Source organism: Myotis davidii, unplaced genomic scaffold, assembly GCF_000327345.1.
Source record: "Myotis davidii unplaced genomic scaffold, ASM32734v1 scaffold395, whole genome shotgun sequence".
In the NCBI taxonomy this organism is placed as follows: domain Eukaryota; kingdom Metazoa; phylum Chordata; class Mammalia; order Chiroptera; family Vespertilionidae; genus Myotis; species Myotis davidii.
Genome location: NW_006287904.1, coordinates 4,506,883 through 4,528,074, shown reverse-complemented (window position 1 = coordinate 4,528,074; position 21,192 = coordinate 4,506,883). Strand labels below are relative to the sequence as shown.

The 21,192-nt window shown below is 36.2% G+C and overlaps 1 protein-coding gene across 8 annotated transcripts in view; it reads right to left on the bottom strand.

The window, feature by feature from the left end:
* Window positions 1–21,192, bottom strand: part of GOLGA4 (golgin A4) — an 83,623-nt gene that overhangs the window by 17,326 nt on the left and 45,105 nt on the right. For 7 of the 8 annotated variants that reach the window (XM_006759623.2, XM_006759624.2, XM_006759625.2 and 4 more), the window contains 9 exons: window positions 16,521–16,699; window positions 15,186–15,314; window positions 13,830–13,985; window positions 8,252–12,492; window positions 7,614–7,735; window positions 7,093–7,223; window positions 2,696–2,809; window positions 416–436; window positions 167–235 (listed from right to left, as the gene is read on the bottom strand). In XM_006759623.2, the coding sequence (XP_006759686.1) occupies window positions 167–235; window positions 416–436; window positions 2,696–2,809; window positions 7,093–7,223; window positions 7,614–7,735; window positions 8,252–12,492; window positions 13,830–13,985; window positions 15,186–15,314; window positions 16,521–16,699 (5,162 nt within the window). Of the gene's footprint in view, window positions 1–166; window positions 236–415; window positions 437–2,695; window positions 2,810–7,060; window positions 7,224–7,613; window positions 7,736–8,251; window positions 12,493–13,829; window positions 13,986–15,185; window positions 15,315–16,520; window positions 16,700–21,192 lie in introns of those variants that run through there. The other variant, XM_015561274.1, reaches the window with a different exon arrangement.

Sequence of the window (21,192 nt, the reverse complement as noted above, 5' to 3'; positions counted from 1 at the left end):
TATATATAATCATGAATTTAGAGAAATATCCTCTATAAATGTAAAACAAAATTGCAAAGCCAACTATTAAATCAGTTCTTTTTTAATTAGTTAAAAGAGATCCAAGTACATGCTAACATAAATTAAGGAAGGTAGTGCAAATAAAAGGCACCAATTAGACCTGTACCTGTTCTCTGAACTCCTGCTCCTTCAACTTTGAGTCACTGATCAGACTAGTCTTCTGTGCTAGTTGTGTCTGAAAGAACAAAAAATCATATATGAAATGTGTATGGGTTTCATCACTGTCTAGACACTTTTTGTACTGCTTGTGAATTTTAAAAAATTAAAAATAGTCTCTTCATGTTTTCACTTAAAACACAGAATGCTCCTGAAAATGCACTACCTTCAGTGAAATTCAATGAAGATTTAGTCTTACCTGTAGCTCCAATATTGTTGCCTGAAAATGGAAAAGAAAAAAATGAATGTATACAATGACATTTCTTAAGAAACAATAAAATAGAGTAATATGAAATTACAAGGAAAAAAGAATTCAGTGTTATAGGCTTAAGAGAGTGGTCAGATTTTAATGAGATGACCTTATATATTTACTTTTAAACCTGTTCTATTTTGCTATACAAATTATTATATTATGAATATACACAAACATTGGTAAACACAAGAAAAAAACTGAAAGGCCACTCACAGAACTTCTAACAATGATTACTACTTGGCAGGGGAGGTGTATTATCTGACTCTTTAACAACAAGAATATATTCATGTATTTGTTTATATAATTTGTAAAAATTAAACATACTAACATCTATTTAAAGCATATAGGCCCTTTAAGGAAACGTCTAAACAACTATTTATGGGAATCCACTCTGAGCTATAATCACAAATTATTTTTCATTGAACTCAATACTCATATGCAATTCAAGATATCATAGAAACAACAAAAGATGCTTGAGAAGGAAGAGGATAAAAATTTATGAAGAATAAAATAAAAAAAGTGTTTCTTAAGAGTAGGAATAAAAATTAAGGCTATTTTATCTCCTTTCTTATGACACAAGGTAAAGGACTCAGAAAACCTGAATATTAATCTCATAATCTTTCCATATTCTATGGCATCCCACCACAAATCAAACTGTCACTATATGTAACATGAATACTTATTTTGATACCAAGGAAAAGAACATGTATTCTTCTCAAAGGAAGTAATATTTTATAGTACCTGGTTTATTCAAATGATGATCAAGTAGGAAAAAACAAACAAACAACTAAAACAACTTAGTAGCTATTAAAGGAACAGAGAAAAGCCCATTCAGCTTGCTCAGTGCTAATAAATAAGATACAGGTACCAAATGGCTCAGAATAGCAAAGCCCTTTATCCAGGCTTCTTTCCAGTTTAGGAAGATTATCCATGTAAATGGTGTCTGGAAAATTGTTACCTGGTAACTAACATTCTGTAATGAATTCTCTGTAACTCTCAACACTGAACACATGAACAGTGCCCACCTACTTTCTCAAGACCCTCATGACAGTGCTATGAAAAGACCACACTGGATGAGTGAGAATATTTTCGGAAGTAGAATGGTATAATTACAGGATTCTCAAACTCAAGCCCACATGCCCTGTGAGTGTACACTTATTGGGGTGCACAGTGGGACAGGAAGCCACATGGTAAATATGGCTCATCTTTCATAGATCAATTTAACTTAAAGACAGGGATTGCCCAGCCAGAGTGGCTCAGCTGGTTGACCATCGTCAGGTAAACCAAAAGGTTGCAGGTTCGATTCCTGGTCAGGGCACATGCCTGGGTTGTGGGCTCAATCTCACGGTCAGGGCATGGGCATGAGACAGCGGATCAATGTTTCTGTCTTTCCTTCTCCCTTCCTCTCTCTAAGAATGTCCTCGAGAGAGGTTTAAAAAAAAAAAGATTGGAATTATAAAATGCCTTGATACACAGTATCAGATCTCTTTGAATTCAGTCCAATATTTCAAAATAATCCTATTATATTTGTATCTAACCCAATAACCAAGGAAAAAAATACAAATTGTTTTTCTTTTTGTAGAACTCACCCAAGGATATGTTTTTATTGATACTTAGAGAGAGAAACAGGAACATCAATGTGAGAAATAAACAGCTATCAGTTGCCTCCCATACATACCCTAATGGGTATGTGCCCTGACTGGAAATTGAACCTGACATCTTTTTGGTGTACGAGAAGATACTCCAAACAACAGAGACACTCAGCCAGGGCAGGAATTGTTTTTCTTAGAGGTATATAACTAAAAAAAGTTCTAGGTGACTACAAAGCTATATTATAGAGTAGCATTAAAATTCACATGAATTTTTAACACAAAAATATAAACACTTAAAATTATCACACTTTCTATAGAGCATTTTAGCTATGCCTCTGGACTATGGGGTTCACTTTCCTCTGCTGCTTTTTCCATGGAACAGGCTGAGAAGTACTAATATAACCAAAATGGCTAGGCTTTAAAGTCTGGCAGGTTGAGTTTAAATTCCCAATATAACATTGTGTGAACTTGGACATTTTATTTAACCCCCTTGAGCCTTAGTTTCACTGTCTATAAAATAAAGGCCAGGTTTTTGTTACGATTAAAGGAGGGAGGTATGTGTGTTAGGAAGGGAGTCAAAAACTGGAAATGACATTTTCAAGAAATGTGTGACACAAAGCCCTGTTCCACTCACTTTATCATTGCCAGGGTTTTCTTCCTGCTGCAGCCTTTGCTGGCATTTCTTCTGCAGCTCCTCAAGTTGAGTCTGCAGGTCCATTACTTTTGCAGTCATTTCTTCTTCACGAGCCTTTAGAATTAAAAAATGTGTTGATAAACATTAAAAAGAACAAAGAGAGACAACACGGTACAGAGAAAACTACCTCTGTAGGAAAAAACAAAATCAAAAAACACCTAAACATTTTTTGAGTCACATCTGTGCTAAGAGAACATTTGAAATTGCAATACTGATCAAATTTAAGTAATGACAACAAGACAAATGTCTGCTAAATAAGAGTCTAAACAGGAAAAACAACCATAAATGGGTTTCTGACTTAACAGATGCTGACTTGCCAGAACCAAGTAACAGTCTCAAAAACAAACAAACCAGATAGGCCCCATGGCACAAAATAAGGCAATGAACCACATGGGATACACGGAAAATCTAATTTTAAATACCACTTGTCATGAACTTAGACCACCTGAAAAAGAACGAACCCCTTCTCTCAACAGAAGCAAAGTAGGGAATCTCCTTTAACATCTCCCCAGAGGCACACTTTAACCTAGTCACCATCCCTAAAATACTTAGGTTTCTGTTTTTATTCTGCCATTGCATATCCTGTGTGGATGTCTTTGTCAACGTGGCTTAGCCTAGTTTGAAAGGATCATCTCTTAGCTACTCAATCAGTTAGGCCCAGACTTTAATATGACAATCAGCTATGCCTGACATTTCCTTTGACAGTTATGGGATACCAATCTAAAGCAAGCCCACTAAGAATTACAAAATAATCCTTAATGTGTTATTTCTAACTTAAGAAACAGTTCTGTATATTTCCTTTGTAAAAGCTTTCTAGTCTTCTTGAAGGACAAAAAGAACAGTATTGCTTGCTTGGAAATAACAAGAAAAACTAGTTGGACTGAATATTTATGCACATAAGTGGAAATTATGTTTTAAAGACTAGTTAATATGCCAAAGCCAAATCACTAAAATACAATCACTGTCAAAAAGAAACCCAGTTTGCAGCCAATGCAGCTTTAGGAGCTACTTCCTCCTAGTGAAATTGCTCTGAGGTTGGGACTAAGCCATTAGGTAAGCTCCTTTACTGGGGCTTCTCAACCCCTCCTTTGAGAGGTCACCACCTCTCTTCCCAAATAAACTCTTCCCTGCCCTACTATGTGTCATCTCCTTCAAATTTACCCAGTGTCTAGTATGAGCCAAGCATTTGGCTAGGTCCTCAAGACTAGAGATGATAATAAAATCCCTGCCCACAAGATACTTATAGTCTAGGGGAGAGGACTGATACATTAATATATTTACACATGTATATATGCATATATGACAAAAATCAGGTTAAAAGTGAAATAATAAATTTAGATGAGCACCAAAGAAAACAGATGCAACTAAATCCATGTAAGGGGCTTGCAAAAAATACTATAAGTGAAAAGTATATTTTATGCAGGAAAGCATATTTTATGCAGAAAAGTATACATTATGCAGAAAAATATATTTTCAAAAGCTAACCTTAGGTGGGAAAGAAAAAATAAGAATGTTTCAGTTTGCATAATGAAACACTAGAATATTACACAAGAAACTAATGGTTATCTGTGGAGGAAGAAGGGGCACAGGACATGGAAAACAGAGAACAGGAATAGAAACAATTTTCATTATAGACCATCTCCAACTTTACTGTTTTACATTATTTTGATCTTTTTTATTTTTTTGAATATTCCATTCAAAAAAAATTTTCTAAGTGAAACAATTTTTAAGCTTTTGTGAAAAGTAAAAAGAGATGGTAACAGCTGCAATAATGCATGAAGTTTGGGAGCATGCTCTTTAGGCACACAGAAAAGCATAAGCTTGAAATATTAACAAGCTAATGCCCAGTGTGGATGGAACACAGACTGAACTGGAGGAGGTATCACTGGAACAATGGGAAGCTAATGGAGGCATTTAGGAGGGAAGTGATATGCTCACATGTTTGTTTCAAGATAGAAAATAATGCTGACAGGAAGAGATGAATACCTTAGGGGGAAAAAGATCAGCAGCAAGATCAGGTGGGACATTAATACAGCAGACCAGACCATATGAAAGATGGCCGCCCAGATCAAGGCACTAGCCATGGACTTAAGAGGAGAGGAACACGAAATGTAACTCAATGAAAAAATCCATCCTAAGAGCCTGCATATGTTGAATACTGTGTTGGAGACACACAGCTAAAGGGAGACAGAGGATTTCTTTGCCTAGTAAGTCAGAGAACATAAGCAGATTTCATATCCTAAAGGTGTATGAAAATATACATACATGTGAGGGGCTGAGGAAGGAAGGTAGAAGGTGTGACTCAAGGATGACAAAAGTTCCTAGTTCCTTCACATGGGAGAAGGAATGCTAAGAATGCTTCTAGATAGTAAAGGCAGGAAAATGAAAATGTTTCTGTGCTCCATTTTGCTATTAACAACATCACAGAATTATTTTCATGATGGCAAAAATATAGCATTTTATAATGTCATCATTAAGACTAATCATCAATCTGGATAACAGCTTGGGGGGGGGGGTTGGACAGCACTACATAATACATACAAATCCCATATAAAACTCCAATTCCAGAAATTTCTAAATGGGAACAATGATAACAGTATGTCTCAGAATCAAAGCAATATGGTGTTTGCTGAGAATTATTAGTATCCTCTTCTAGTAATGTTTACATTTTTACAAAGAAATTCTTCAAGACAGAGTATGTAGTTGGGGTGTTTAGATGAGAACTACCTGTTTAATCTCAAAGTCAACCCTAGACCTCGCAGTTGAAAGTCTGGGGCTACACTGTCCAACACAGTAGCTACTAGATATCTTAGAACTGTGGCCAAGGGCACCTGAAATGTGGCTAGTCCAAACTGAGGTGGGCAGTAAATGTGAAAACATATTGATATCAAAATTTAATTCATATATAATTTTTATAATTTTTAAATAATTAGTTCATTAAAATATTTAAGTTAAATTCATCTGCTTCTTATTTTTTCAATGTAGCTACTAAAAACATCTAATTACATATGTGGCTCACATTTGTGGCTTGCATTATATTTCCAATGGACAGTGCTGGTCTAAGACACAGGAAGGGGCTTGGGGGAGAGTGAACCCAATTCCTTTGCCACCCTCCACTTCCTGCCCACTTGCTTTGCTAATCTAAGCCCGAAGCTTGAAGGACCATTCCCTTAATTTTCTGTAGTAAAGAGCAGATTTTCAAGGATTAACCATACCAAAGGCTAACTTCTCTCCCTGCTCCCTCATCCCTCATCCCTCTAACTACACATTTGTTATGACCTAGGAAAATCTATCATCTGCTACCCCACACATTTAGAAACAGAGAAGTTCACAAAAGGGAACTCTATAGATGTGGTACAGTTTACCCCCTGCAAAGTGCTCTATTGGAATATAAGAAAATGTGAAATTATTCAAATCTTTTCATAATGAGATCTAAATCTCAAAAAGTATAAAAAGGTGGCATTTATATGCATGTGTCATACCCTGGAATTCCAGCCTTTTCAATTACATTTAAAATTATTAGAATCTATTCCTGACTGAGACTTCTATTGCTGCCATAGTCAGTTGAGGCATGATTCTCTGATTTATGCATTCTTAATCATCAAATGGTTCATCAAATAAGGCTTGGAGTAACTAAATAATCTGCAACCCAAAGAATAATAATGTACATTGTTTTACATTTTAAAATGTTCTGGAGTCCCTCACTAGCATTCATAGCTTATCTTCACACACAAAAATAACAATGATAATCCACCATTGGTGGAATAAGTACATTGAAGTATTCTTCCACTAAATATAAAAAATCTGGCTGATGCATTCCATTTTCCCTCCATCTTTTTCATCCCTTGAAACCAACAAAAAAACATGTAAATTGGGTAGAGATGAAATAAAGCTAACTGGCTCCTCTGGGAAGATCCTAGCCTAGCTAAGTAGCCAAACGAAAACATACATTTACACTTTATCCAAGCACAAGCTCTCATTGCTTAGTGTAGTTCTCTCACAGTTTAGCCTGACTCTGGGAGAAAGACAAATAAGAAAATAAATTCCTTCTTTAGCAACTCTATTGCTCGAATACCTGCCAACGGGGCTGTACTTCCTAGTTAGCAGAATCTGATCAGGAACTACAGTCTCGGCAGAAATCAATTAGACTCCTTATAAATCTGCATACAGTGTAGAAACATAAATTTGGATAATATTAAACCAAGAAAACAAATAAAAAACCTCTACATTAAACACACACACACGCAACAGGAAATCTGACAGCCCAAGCCCAATCTTCTTTAGCACTACCATGAAATCTCTTACAGCTAAATTTCAAAATAGAGAAAATAAGGTACATCAAGGATTTCTTCATATCTTTTAGCTGTTCTTTTTAGATCATCTTCTTTGTCAGCAATTTTTTTATATAACTGATTTGTCTCTTCTTGATGATTTTCCAAAAGTTCAGCCTCCACTTCCTGGGCTTTATCTAATAAATAAAAAATGGACACACACAAAAAAAAAACCACATTAGGTAAGAATTAATACCTATGTCTGAATTTTAGTAAGAACCCATGTTCCAAATAAAATTTTATAAAAATCAACTGATCAATGTGCCCTTCTCACAGAGCAGATGTGTCTTTACAAAGCAATTAATTTGCTAATGCTTTCAGGTTCATTTACCTGCTCCTCCCCTCAGTAAGGCAAGCCATGGCCAGGCAATGAAAGCTCCCATTACAGAACTATCTTGGGCAAGAATAAATTTTCTCCAATTTAATTACTTAAAGCACTTAGCACAGTGTGAAAAGACTGAGCTTAAATGACAAATAATCTCTGCTGATACTGATTTGTTCTTTATTGAATTTAAAATTTTCCTTACCTATGGTTTCTTTTAGAGTGGTTTCCAGCTCCTGGTCCTTTTGTGCCAGCTGTGTATGGAACTCCCTCATCAGCTGTTTCAATGTGGAATTGTGCTTCAATTCAAGATCTTCCTGCTCCTGCCTGGATAACAAAAATAGAAAGTTAACTAATGCCATACAAAAAAATAAGCTGTAAAGAGTTACCCAGTCTTCATAACAGTGCATACAATCTGAGCTCAGTAGGACACACATGAGTGTGTGAGTCTGTGCATGCATGTGTCAGCATGTGTGTCAGTATGTGAGTGCAAGTGTGTGTGAGTGTGCGCGTATGTCTAGACACATTAAACTTTGGAAGGATATGTAAACTATGATTACCTCTACAGAATGGTCATGGGGATTTGAAAATTTTTCTGTTCCACTTAAAATTCCTTGGATGTGTACCTAATAACTTTGACCTTAGAAGAAAAATAAAGTTTTTCCCCCTAAATGGACATGGAGAAACACTGCCTCTGCCTGGAATTGTTCTTATTTCTCCTCAGTATTTAACTTATTAGATTTATTAATACTTCAGGTAGGTGAAACTTAACTGTATTGGGCACAAAACAGGGGCTTAATTAAAGACTGCCTTAAAAATATTCATGCTTTAAAAAAAACTTACTTGATTTTCTCTTCCATTTCTTGTTCATATTCTTTCCTTGTTATATCCAATTCTTGCTGATGCTCCTTCCGCAACATTCGAAGATCTTTCTTCAACTTCACAATCTCTTTGCTCAGCTTCTGCTTCTCCTGCTCTGCCGCTGCTAATTTAAACTCCAGGTCATTGTGCTCAGTCTCCATGTTACTAAGGGGTTTGGGTTGGACCACATGAGATTGGGACTTTTCTTCAGCACTTTCTTCCAAAATTTCTGTGGCTTTATTTTTTCCATCCCTCTGTTGTTGTAAAGCCTGTAGTTTTTCATATTTTGAGGTCAACGCTTCCATTTCAACTCTATGTTCTTCCTTCTCTCGTAATAAGTGGGAATCCAGCTCTTTTATCTTTTGCTCCAAAACCTGACAGGTTAGTTCCTTCTCCTGGAGGGTTTTCTGAACATTGTCAAGCACAGTTTCCAAGTTTTGCTTTGCCCCTGTGTTATGTGTACCACCTCCTTCTTCCATGTGCTGGGATACTATCAAGGAATATTTGCTTTTTCCTTCAAGTTCTTCTTGAAGATGATTAATCATAACTTGATCCTCGCGTTGCTTTGCTTCAGCATGCTCTAACTTTATTAAGAGCTCCTGGTATTTGCACTGCATTTCAGAATGAGAAGAAATGGTCTCTTTTTTGTCCTGCTCTAGCCTCTGCAGTAGCTTTCCTTTTTCGATTAAATTTCTTTGTAAAACACTGATTTTTTCCTCACATGCCTTCTGCACACAGCCTTGGGAATCTGCTTCTTCTTGCTCAGTACATGCTGCCACATTTTTTGCTGATGTGGGTACAACTGGTGTTTCTGACTGTGGTGAACTTTCCACTGATTTAAGTTTTTCTTGCAATGTGTGAATTTCTTTTTCTCTTTCCTGCAATTTTGTATTTAGCTCACTCATATGGCTTTCCATATCTTTTTTATACTGCTGTTCTTTCTCTTCCATTTGAGATAATAACTGCTTCTTGATGGAAGCAATTTTTTGTTCAGCTTTCTTCTTCAGTTCTGCTAATTTTGCAGCACTCTCTAACTCAAGTCTATCTTCCAATGCTTTTAACGCCTCTTCTTTGCTTTTCACACTTGAATTCACATGTTCCAATTCTTTCTTCTTATCTTCAAGTTCAGATTTCATGAAAGCCACTTGCTTTTCAAATTTTAAGACCTTTTCTTCAGCTTCTTTGACCCTGTTGTCCTTTTCTTCTCCTAGCTCTTGAATTTGCTGAAGTTTCTGAACCATTTCATTCTGTTCAACATCCTTTTGTTGATTATAATTTTTAAGAACTTCATTTAAGGACTCAATTTCATTTTTTTTCTGAGTAATATGCTCCTCTAATTCCACAATTCTTGCTGTTTGAATTTTTAACTCAGTCTCTAAATTACACTCCTTTTTCTCCATCTTATTATTCTTATCTTCCATTTCACCCTTTAAACATTCAAATCTTTTATTTTGTTGATCAAGGTCTTCCTTCAATAAAGTTATCTGCTCATCCTTTTCACTGGCTTCCTTTGTTTTTAACTCAATCTGCATCTGTAATTCTTTAATAGTATTTTGATACTGTGTAAATTTTGACTGTGCTTTTTTCTTCCATTCTGAGAATTTGTTAGACAAGTGATCCACCTGTTCAAGAGCAGAAATTTTCTCTTTACTCAGAGTTTCAACTTTCAAAGATAAATCTTGCACCCGATCCAGCAATTCACGCTGTTCTTCATCATGTCGCTCACTTAGTGATGAGATGGCTGCATCTTTCTCAGTTAGACTGACACTATTCTGAAGTTGAGCATTCAAATCAGTTAGTTGTTTATTAAGACTATTGATCTCAGATTTTTTTTCTTGAAGCTCTTCCTTCATCAATGTGACAGCATTGATGTTTTCTGATAACTCTTTCTTCAACTGTGTGATACAAGACTCTTTTTCAGAGGCAGCCTGCTGCTGACTACCGCCCTCTCTCTGTAAGGCTTCTTTTTCTGTTACAAGACCTTCAATATCGGCCTTCATGCTCTTAATTTGATTTTCTTTTTCTTCTAACTGATGGGTAGCCTGTTGAAAAGAACTGTTGAGTGTATTCTGTTCTTCTGTTAGCTGTCTAAGCTGTGCTTCTAATTCAGAAACTTTGCAAGTTTTAATTCGTAGTGCCTCCTTAACTTTAGTTGTGTGGTGTTGACAATGGGAAATTCTAGAGAGAACCACATTAATCTTACTATTGCTGAGGTTGATTAGTTCATTTGTTTTAGCTTGTAGTAAGGCTTCAGTTTTCTTAGCATAAATATCCAGCTGAACTGCTATTTCCTCAGACAGGTTTTTGAATTCCAAGCTTTTGTCTTCTAGGCTTTTCTTACTTCTTTCATGTAAAGATTTTAAACTCTGAAATTCTTCATTTGTGGCTTTCAATTTGTTAGTCAACTCAGACACCTTAAGCTTATCTTCTTCTGACAGTGTCTTCAGTTCAACTACATGCTCCTGAAGAGAAGTATTTTCCTTCAGAGAATGCTTCAAGTTACCTTCCAGCTTTTCAAGTTGCGCTTTCAGTTTCATTTCATTTTGTGAGAGAGAATTTGTATGAGCAGACTTCTGGTGGAATTGTTCCTGTAACTCCTTTATTACTGTATCCTGCTTACCACCTTCCTCCTTCAGCCATGCTATCTCCTTGCTCATCTCTTCCTTTTCACACCCAATTATGAGGATCTTTTGCTTTAGTTCTGCTACCTCTTGTTCTTTTTCCTGTAACTGGATTTCATGTTTTTCCTGAAGTTCTTCAGCTTGCTGATGAAGCTTCTTCTCCCAGACTGAGATCACATCATTGAGTTCTCGCCTATGCACCTCAGTAAGACTTTCTATTTGCTCCCTTTGGTTTGTTTCCAGTCTTGACACTGCATCATTGATTCCAGCTGAGTTAGCCTGTGCCATTTCCAAAATTTTGGCATTGAACTGTTTTTCTTTCTGACTGTGCTCTAGAGCAGTATTTTCAAGCTCTTTTTTATGCTTGTCTTCCTGATCCAACAATTTCTTCTTTAACGTTTCTTGCATCTCCTTTGCTTTCTGCTTAATTTTTTCCATCTTTTTTTCTTGATTTTTAAATTTGGTTTCATATTCCTCATGCAAAACACTAATACTGTCCTCCTTGGCTGATAATTTCTGTTTGAGTGTTTCAATTTCTTTGCTCTGTCCTTCTCTCATTTGTAAAATTACATTTTCTTTTTCCATCAAGATTTGCTTTGTCTGTTCCTGCTCTATGTTACTATCTTTAAGTTGGGACTCATAGAGTTGGGTTAAAGATTTTACTTTTTCCTCCATTTCACTATTCTGTTTTTCAAGTTGCTGCCTTAAATCTTGCACCTGGATTTTGTGAATGTCTAACTCAGTACAAACATCTTTCTTTTGTGTTTCAACTTCAGCTACCTGTTTTGTAAGAAGAAGTCTTTCAGCTTCCAAATTCAACAACTTCTGCTGCAACTGGGCCAACTGCTCCTCATATGCTTTTGCCTGCTCATGTGTGGTGCTCTGGTGTGACTGAAAAAGATCCAGCTTATTAGAGGCCTGCTGGAGTTCCCTTTCTGACTTTTTAATATCTGCCTCTAAACTTTCCACATGAGCCTGATGCTCTTTCAAATTCTTATCTTTTTCCTTCAGAAGAAGCCCAAGTTGATTAATTTCATCTTTCAATGCCTTCTCAGTTCTCTGGATGGACATCTCTTGCTCTTTAATAATATTGTCAACTTGTTGCTGGTGATCATTTTTCTGTTCATCCAACTTGGCCTCCAATTCCTGCTTCACTTTATCTGCTTGATTCTTTAGTATAGAAAGTTCCTCTTCTAGCTTGTCACGGGCTTTTAATACTTCTGACAGTTCAGAAGACAATGACTCCAATTCTGTTTGCTTCACATCTAGCTTTTCTAATGTCCTTTCATTCATCTCTTCTATGTGGGCCTGGAAGAGACTCTCTTTGTCTTTCAACAATGTTTCTTTTTCTTGTTCATACTTTTCTCTAAGTTTTTCCATTTCAGTCTGATGCTGTTGCCTTAAGTCTTGGAGTTTTTCAGTCCAAAGGTTATCCTGCTGATGCTGAAGGCTTTCCAATTCGGTCTTGTGTTTTTCAACCATGATTGTCATTTCTTCATTGTGCTTATTTTTTTCAGCTTCCAAATGAATAGCCAAATCTTTTGATTGAATTTTGCTTTCTTGTAAGCTTTTTTCCAAACAACTTTCTAATTCAAGAATTCTCTGTTAATAAAAACAGATGTATTTTTATTAAGTACAGTCTTGTTTACTAGTAACAATAGACATGACCTGATGTCTACACCTATTTAAAGATTAAAATTTAGATAAATAACTCTACATATCACACCAAACACTAGAAAGGACAAAGAATCTGTCCTCAATTCCTAAATGAATTACATAACAAAGAAAATATTCTATTTTGAGCACAACTCATAATTCCAGACGCTTTCTATCTACATGGATAACTATTTCAACTACCTATATTTCAAGAATATTTTGAATGGATAGTCAATAAGAAATAAATTATAAAGTAGATAACAATAACTATTGGTAGAAAGATGGGTATTTTTTCTGTGCTTTTTAAAGGCCTATAATAATATTCTATTGCTTACATAACTTAATTTTGGAAGATAAATAACGTATATGATTTTTCAACCCCAAAAATTATTATTCAGGAGATAACTTGAAAAAAGAAGAAACTTACACAAATTTTACCAAAGATTATTATTGCTTCATAAAAAATATCAATCCTGACTCTGAAGGAAAAGGAGCTAAATAAGGCAGAGCCACAGAATGTCAGAGCAGGTCTTTGGGAATTACCAAATCCAATCTCTTCATGTAACAAGAAAATTAAGGTAAAATTAATTTGCAAAGTTAGCAATTGGAAGATCTAGGCTTGAGTACCCATTCCCCTCCATCATGTCATCTTACATAAATGTTGGAAATGGGAAAATAAAGCATTTTAGAATTACAGATAAGTGTGACTGTTTCACTATCTAAATCAGAATAAAAAGTCTGAATAAATGACATCAGTCAATTTATTCAAAACAAGGTGTACATTTCATATACTCCTGAGGGATGGGCCCAAGGGCCTTAAAAATGTACACATTGAGACACATATACAAATATGTTTATTACAAGGCTATGTTTAATATGGGAAAAATTTAAATGTAAAAGTGGGGCATTGAAATAACCAAAATGTCATACAAAGAATAAATTATGTCCAGATAAAGCTGGACAGGCAGGAAGGTACCTCCAAAGTGAGGCCAATTCCTAAGGGCCAGGGTGAGTACGCAATGGAGTAGAGATGCTAACAGAGTGTGAGTGCAAAGAATCAGCGTGAGTGGCTGACAATACTGCAGCCAGTTATAGGCAGAGTCAGGAGTACCCTGCAGAAAACACCAAACCTCTCCCATTAATAGCTATTACTATAAAAAATGAAGTGCATGTATATGCAAATCTAACTCAGTAAAACAAAGCTTCTCTACAAGTGGAGAGAGAACATAGTTCTCATATTCAACCAATCTGAGCTCTGGAACCTGAATATTATATAAACTTACAGTTCTGTAAGTCTCTGCTTCTTGCTGAATGTCCTGAAGTTTATTTTCACTCTCTGTGAGGATTGCTTTTTTCTGCAACTCTAACTCTTCCAGGGCCAGAGATTCTTGCTGTTCTTTTTCTTGGGTGATCCTCAAATGTTCTGATTGACATTTTTCCTGTGCCAAAAGCAATACCACCTTAGACCCACATAAATCTTCAGCATTCCCAAAGTACTTCTATAGCAGTGGTTCTCAACCTTCTGGCCCTTTAAATACAGTTCCTCATGTTGTGACCCAACCATAAAATTATTTTCATTGCTACTTCATAACTGTAATGTTGCTACTGTTATGAATCGTAATGTAAATATCTGATATACAGGATGGTCTTAGGCGACCCCTGCGAAAGGGTCGTTCAACTGCCAAAGATTCGCGACCCATGGGTTGAGAACCACTGTTCTATAGGAATCATACATTTCATTTGATCTGCACAGCAGCCCTGTGAGGTAGGCAGTATCATCACCTCTCTCTTCCCATGCTCTAGTCTACAGGAACAAGACACTGTGCCTTTTACAGTGTGGTCTGGCCAGTCTTTGCCACAATTACTATTGATATGAAAAATCTTATTCCAGTAACCCCACTACATCTACTATTTTTCCACTACTTAAAATGGTGTGGAAAACACTGCTGATGTGAAAGGTCACACAATTGCCCCTACCTCTTCCCTGCACTCCAGAGTTTCCTTTTTAAACTCTAGGCAGAGAAACTAGATTATAAATTTATGTAATTTGTGAGAAACAACTCTTTATAATAGAAAGCCCCACATGGAAAACCAGTCAAAATCAGTGGATTACATAAGAATACATGAATTTGCTCTAGCTGGTTTGGCTCAGTGGACAGAGCATTGGCCTGCAAACTGAAGGGTCCCGGCTTCAATTCCAGTCAAGGGCACATGCCCAGGTTGCAGGCTCGATCCCCAGTAGGGGGCACGCAGGAGGCAACCGATCAATGATTCTCTCTATAATTGATGTTTCTATCTCCCTTTCCCTTCCACTCTGAAATCAATAAAAATATATTTAATAAAAAAAGAATACATCAATTCAATCCATAAAATTCCTATAAAAGCCTACATAATTATTTTCAATGATCTGGGCTCTTTTACTGTCCCATCAATCCTGAAAAGCTTCTTCTTTGATTGACCTTATTATTTGTCAACATTCATCATTTGAAAAGCTCTGACAGTCGCTTTTCTGCCTCTATCCTATCCCTTCTTGACTCGAAGATCAATGCTGCCAGCAGTCTGACCCTGGAAGCTAGGGGTAAGGAGATGACAACTTATAATGCTGTGAAGTTGACCTATAGCAAAAACAAAATACTTACAAGAGCTGCTTTCATTTGCTCCTGAAATTCCCTTTCTTGGGTCTGAAGCTTCTTAGTCATCTCCTGCTCTTTGCTGGCCAACTCTTCTTCATGAAGCTTCTGTAGTTTAGCAATTTGTTCTGAGGATTTCTAAAAATCAGCCAGATAGTTAAAGTGAAACATCCAGAATAAAATATGTAACTCTACAATCAAATAATACTGCTACAGTTCAATTTTCAAGCTACAGCTTTTTAAGAGGAAAAAACAAAAAAAAATATTTCCCACATAAATCAAGTCACCAAAGTCAAAAGTTCAAAGAAAAATCAGTAAAGTATTGCTCATTTAATATTGCTGCTGCAGTAGTCAGTCCTGGGGGGTTGATGCCTCTTTTCCACATCTTGCAGGGATTCCCTTACCAATCAGGTTTGGGAAGTACAGTAGAGGAAATAAGGATAATCGCAGAGAGGGTGATCCACTATGGTCAAGTTGCCCAATCTGCACCCATCTAATTATGTCTAGCTTTCCAGGAATGCACTATTTATCAAAAACTATTGACCTTGCCCTGGCTGTGTGGCTCAGTTGGTTGGAACATGGTCCCATACACCAAAAGGTTGTGGGTTCAATTCCTGGTCAGGGCACATACCCAGGTTGCAGGTTTGATCCCTGGTTGGGGGCAATCAATCAATGTCTCTCTCATATCCATGTTTCTTCCTCTCTCTCTCTCTCTCTCTCTCTCTCTCTCTTCCGCTCCCTCTCATTGAAATCAATATTTTTACAAGCTACTAACCTTGTTCTTTCGGACAGAAAGACTTAATCTTATACAAATGTCAAACCTCCCTAAATAAACATAAAATTTTGCCCTGATCGGTTTGGCTCAGGGCATAGAGCATCAGCCTGTGGACTCAAGGGTCCCGGGTTCGATTCCGGTCAAGGGCATGTACCTTGGTTGTGGGTGCATCCCCAGTAGGGGGTGTGCAAGAGGCAGCTAATCGATATTTCTGATTCTCTGTCCCTCTCCCATCCTCTCTGTAAAAAATCAATAAAATATATATTTTTTAAAAAAAGGCAAAATATACAACAGTATATATAACATGCTATCTTTTGTATTTAAAAATTAAATAGAAGATTTTAAAACATAAAAGAGAAATTATATGCAGAGACTACCTCTGGGAAGTATATATATAAAGACACAAGCATTTCTCATCAAAGTGCTTTTTTCCTATATCTTGAACATCATGAAATGGTCAAGTTCTAAAATACAAAATAACTCTTCTTTATACTCAAATATTGTCAGAAAAGTATAAGACTCAAGTTTTCAAATTACTGTAGCCCATTTCAATCTAGGATTATTCTTACTTTTGTTACATCAACAACCTCCTGTTTCACCCGACTTAATTCTTGTTGAAGACTGATGCGTTCCTCCTCACTTGTTTTTTCAAGAGCTTTTATTTGTTCATCCATTTCTGCCTTCATTTTTCTCCGTGATTCTTCTGTTTTTTGGGCTGTACTCAAAGCTTTTTCAAGTTCCTCAAAAGCTATAATGAAAACAGCAGAAAACAAGTATCTCAAGAAATACTATCATTGAGCTAAAGTGTTTTAATTTAATTCAATTTAAAGAACTAAGAGCAGCAGTAGCAGGACAGGTTAAAAAAACTCATCAGTGTTTAAGCCAGGAGATACTTCTAAGTGGTTCAACAAAGCCACAAGAAATGTTCAGTCACTGAATCCAATTTGTTATTGAGTTCTGGATTAGGATGTACAATGCGTATATGAACTGAAGCTCAGAAGTCTGAAACAAATATTTAATTACTAATGGTTTCCCACTCTACCCACGATTGCCCTTAGGGATAAGAAACTCAATGTCTTATACCTACTTCTGTACTATGTAATTTTAATTGCTTTTTTTGTTTGATATGCAGTTATCTATTACAATAATTAGTTAATATTATTTATTCACTAGGACATTTTTAATGTAAAAGTTATTCTTTGACTAATCTTACTTTTAAAAACCTGTTAACCATGTAGTAAAAGAACAGAATGTTGTTGTTTTTAACATTTACTGACTGAACCACATAATTAAACAATGTATTTTGAAATGAAACCTACTTCCTGTATAAATTTTGAGCTAGGACTGTAACTGGAAAACTTTATCTAATTCATCGGTGTATAGAAAAGTACTACCAGCAGGGAATTCTTAGGTAAAATAAGTAAAAATCGGGGCCTCCAAAAACAAACATCTAGCCTAGAGTATTATGATCTTGAAGGAGGCCAAACAGCTCACCCAGATCAAACAAAATTAGATGTGTTGGGTGCAACAGCTGGGTAACTTGGCACCAAAAATATGTATGCATGTGTGTTTATGTGTATTTGTGTGTTTGTGTAATGCATGCCCATGTGCAATGTATATGTATGTTTATGTACATGCACACACACTCTCTACTGGCATAATGATACCCTGTAAAAACCTACTGTTTTTATCATTCTAGATTATTTTCTCTAGCCCTCATAGAATAGAAGACACCAGACTTCTCTTTGCCACTGAGATGGACTATAAATAAAACATCAATTATTAAGACAGGTTTTTAATCCTATCAAGAAATGTATGTCAGGGGGGATAGTTCATTGACATATATGGGGCATTTTCACTCCCGGTGGTCTAAGAAATGTGGAACTTTAACCTATGGTATCTCGGGGGGGTGGGGAGAGACCCTTTCATTACCCATACCGTGGCTTAACGGAGAGTTGTTTAAGCGCAGCAAGTTCATACCTAAAGGCAGAATCTGTTCTAAAGCATTTTCTTAATAGCAAATTGCATTAGTACAGAAAAAGGCAAGAAAGGCTGAATTCCACTAACAACTGGGAAACATAATTTACATTGCTTAACATTTAAACAAAAACTTCTCTGGACAACCATGTAACTCTGACATAAAAACAAATCTATCTGATTTATTCATTTTATATGTCAAGAGCATAAAACTAATGCTGACACTCTAAATTTCAAAGAAACATTAATTAGCTGAAATTATTTTTAAAGATTCCTATACTAGTTTTACTGGTATTTGTCTGCCAACAACAAGATGATAACTCTTAGATATAAATATGTTAGAAAATAAAGTATTTAAAAGACAATGTTGTCTTTGTTTAATTTAGATATTCCTTTACTATAAATTCTAGTGCTGCCTTGGCCGGTGTGGATCAGTTAGAGCGTTGTCCTGTACACCACAAGGTTGCAGGTTTGATTCCTGGTCAGGGCACGTACCTAGGTTGCAGATTCGATCCCTGGTTGGGCATGTTTCTCTCTCACAATTGAAGTTTCTCCCTCCCTCCCCTCTCTCTCTCTTTCTGCCTTCCTCTCTTTAAAAATCAACAAACATATCCTCCCCTGAGAAATTTTTTTTTCAAATTCCCATGTCAAACTTAAAAGAAAAATCTCACTACTAACAAGAAATTTCATTTCCTAATTTCTTAGAAATCAAGTAAAGTGATCAATTATTCAATTATGGGAAAGAGATTCTGTAAGGGTGCTTACTGCTTAGTTTGTGCTAATGGTTTAAATGTGGAAAAGGAAAACATGGGAAAAGGAATGTAACATTTTTAATGCTTGGATGTCATCAGCATCTTTGCATTACTATCATTATTCAGCATGTAAAATTATAACCTAGCATTTCGAAGCACTTCTCAGAAATATTTTAAATCAGGCTCTGGAGATACTTTTTATATTCTTTCAGCAAAATGGAGTTTTAAATGAAAAACTTTTGTCAGTTAAGCAAAATAAAACAAAACTGTATACAGACAATTCCAAGTGAATTTTCCTTGTTTTTATTTTTAAAATTCCAGAATCTAGTACAGTATAAAAATAGATGTAGTGCTCTCACTTTTTCAAACAAAAAAATCCATGCCACGAAGTTTAGATATAATCTTCCAATAATGAAGTTTTCTAACCACAACCAGAAAATTTTAGAATATTCTCCTGCATTAGATTTTAATTTTAGTGTTTAATCGACTGTTCTTAAGTCATTTGATTATCCATCATAATAATTAAATTAGATCTGGTTACACAGTTCTTTCCATCTAAATTTAATCTTCTCTCCCATCTTCTGCTCCCATGTCAGAGAACCATATAATTTTACTAGAGGCCTGATGCATGAATTCATGCAAGAGTAGGCCTTCCTTCCCCGGCTGCAGGCACTGGCTTCCCTCTGTCACCTGGGACCCGGGCTTCCCTCATAGGCCCGGCTTCATCCAGAAGGTCGTCCGGAAGGAAATCAGATCTAATTAACATATTATGCTTTTATTATCATAGATACATAGAGATCTTTTTTTTAAGTTTTTATTTATTTCAGAGAGAGGAAGGGAGAGAGAAAGATAGAAACACTGATCGCTGCCTCCTGCACGCCCCCTACTGGGGATTGAGCCTGCAATCCGGGCATGTGCCCTGACTGGGAATTGAACCAGCGACCTCTTGGTGCATAGGACAACATTCAACCACTGAGCCACACCGGCCAGGCTACCTAGAGATCTTTTAATTCAAATGCAAGAACTGAGGCACCCAGTTTTTTCCTCAGAAGATAAATCAACTTGAATATATAGGCTTGATGATAAAACTTAAAATTGTATTTAACAAACAACTCTTACCTTGCATTATTTTTAAAAACTAAGAATGCTGACATTGATCAAGTTCAAGTGAGCAATAATATATCTTACTAAACCAGAATTTTTGGACCATGCAATTACTGATGGCTTCTAACTCAACAAAATGTAGCATGTTATACCTCAGACAGACATAAAAAAACTCAACTGCTTTCCATTCTCATCTTCCTTTATAAAAATGCTAAATACAAAAAAAGGCATTAAAACACTTGCATATATCCACACATAGGAAACGTATTTCAAACCCATTCAGGATTCTACACTGTACCACAAATGAAGCAACCTCCTTACAGGAAGTCTGTCTTCAATAATGAGTCCCATTTCAATGCTGAAGAGGATACACTGAGAGTTTACTTACTAACCAGAAACATCTCACTTTCTGATGTTGCAAAAACCACGTACAGTAAATTAGTGTCCCAAATGAAACTATGCTAGGATCTTAATGTGAGTACTAAAGAAGTATGTTCTGAACATCTACATAGTTTATCTTGCAATTACCAATGAAGGACAAGTGAGTGGGGAGAATGAAAGCATACATCAGCACAGCTGACAAGTTTCTGCCAACATGCAAGAGTGCTCGGGAAAACCACGGTCACAGCACACACCAATGGGACGCTAAGCACAAACTGCCACCGAATGTTGCAAGAACACACTGTGTTCTTCCAAAGCAAAATTCAATGTATCTCAGGCAATTTTTATTTAAAAAAAAAACTTTGAAAATATTTCTAGGCAAAAATTTAACGGTCGTCCGCCAAAAGTAAAATATGGAGGCCTTTTATTGCTAGCTCCTCACTTTCCACTTCGGATGAGGTTCATTCACATCTATGGGAACTATAAAACGGACAAACGCTCACTGCAAGAGTTAAATGAGAAATGTTGGCAACAGCTCAATAATCCAACCATTCATTCATCATATATTTTGGATGTCTGCCATATGCAAGGTACTGGGTGACATAAAGAAAAATTTTCCACACACACACAAAAGTTGAAGTAGTAAGAAAGAGAGAGAAATAGAAGAATTAATCCTTAGGTAAAGGTAGGAAGAATGTGGCATTTGCTTTTGCCACTTCACCTTTTCCTGTCCTTATCCTTAATGCCCCTACTAACTGTATAACAAAAACCAGAATTCTGAGATTCCAAGTAGCATTACGGGTTTGTTGCACTGTTCCAGAGGACATGTTACTATAAGAATAACAAGACCCACTTCTACTCCCACTACAGACAATAAACAAACATGCAGAAATGTGGGAAGGTTGCCAGTCCCTCAATGAAATGTTGATCCTAAGAAGCTGATTGAGAACATCAAAATATGAATAAGTAAGCTAGCACCTAAGTCTTTATCCCAGAAAAAAAAAAAAGCTGCAAAATTCATGTGATA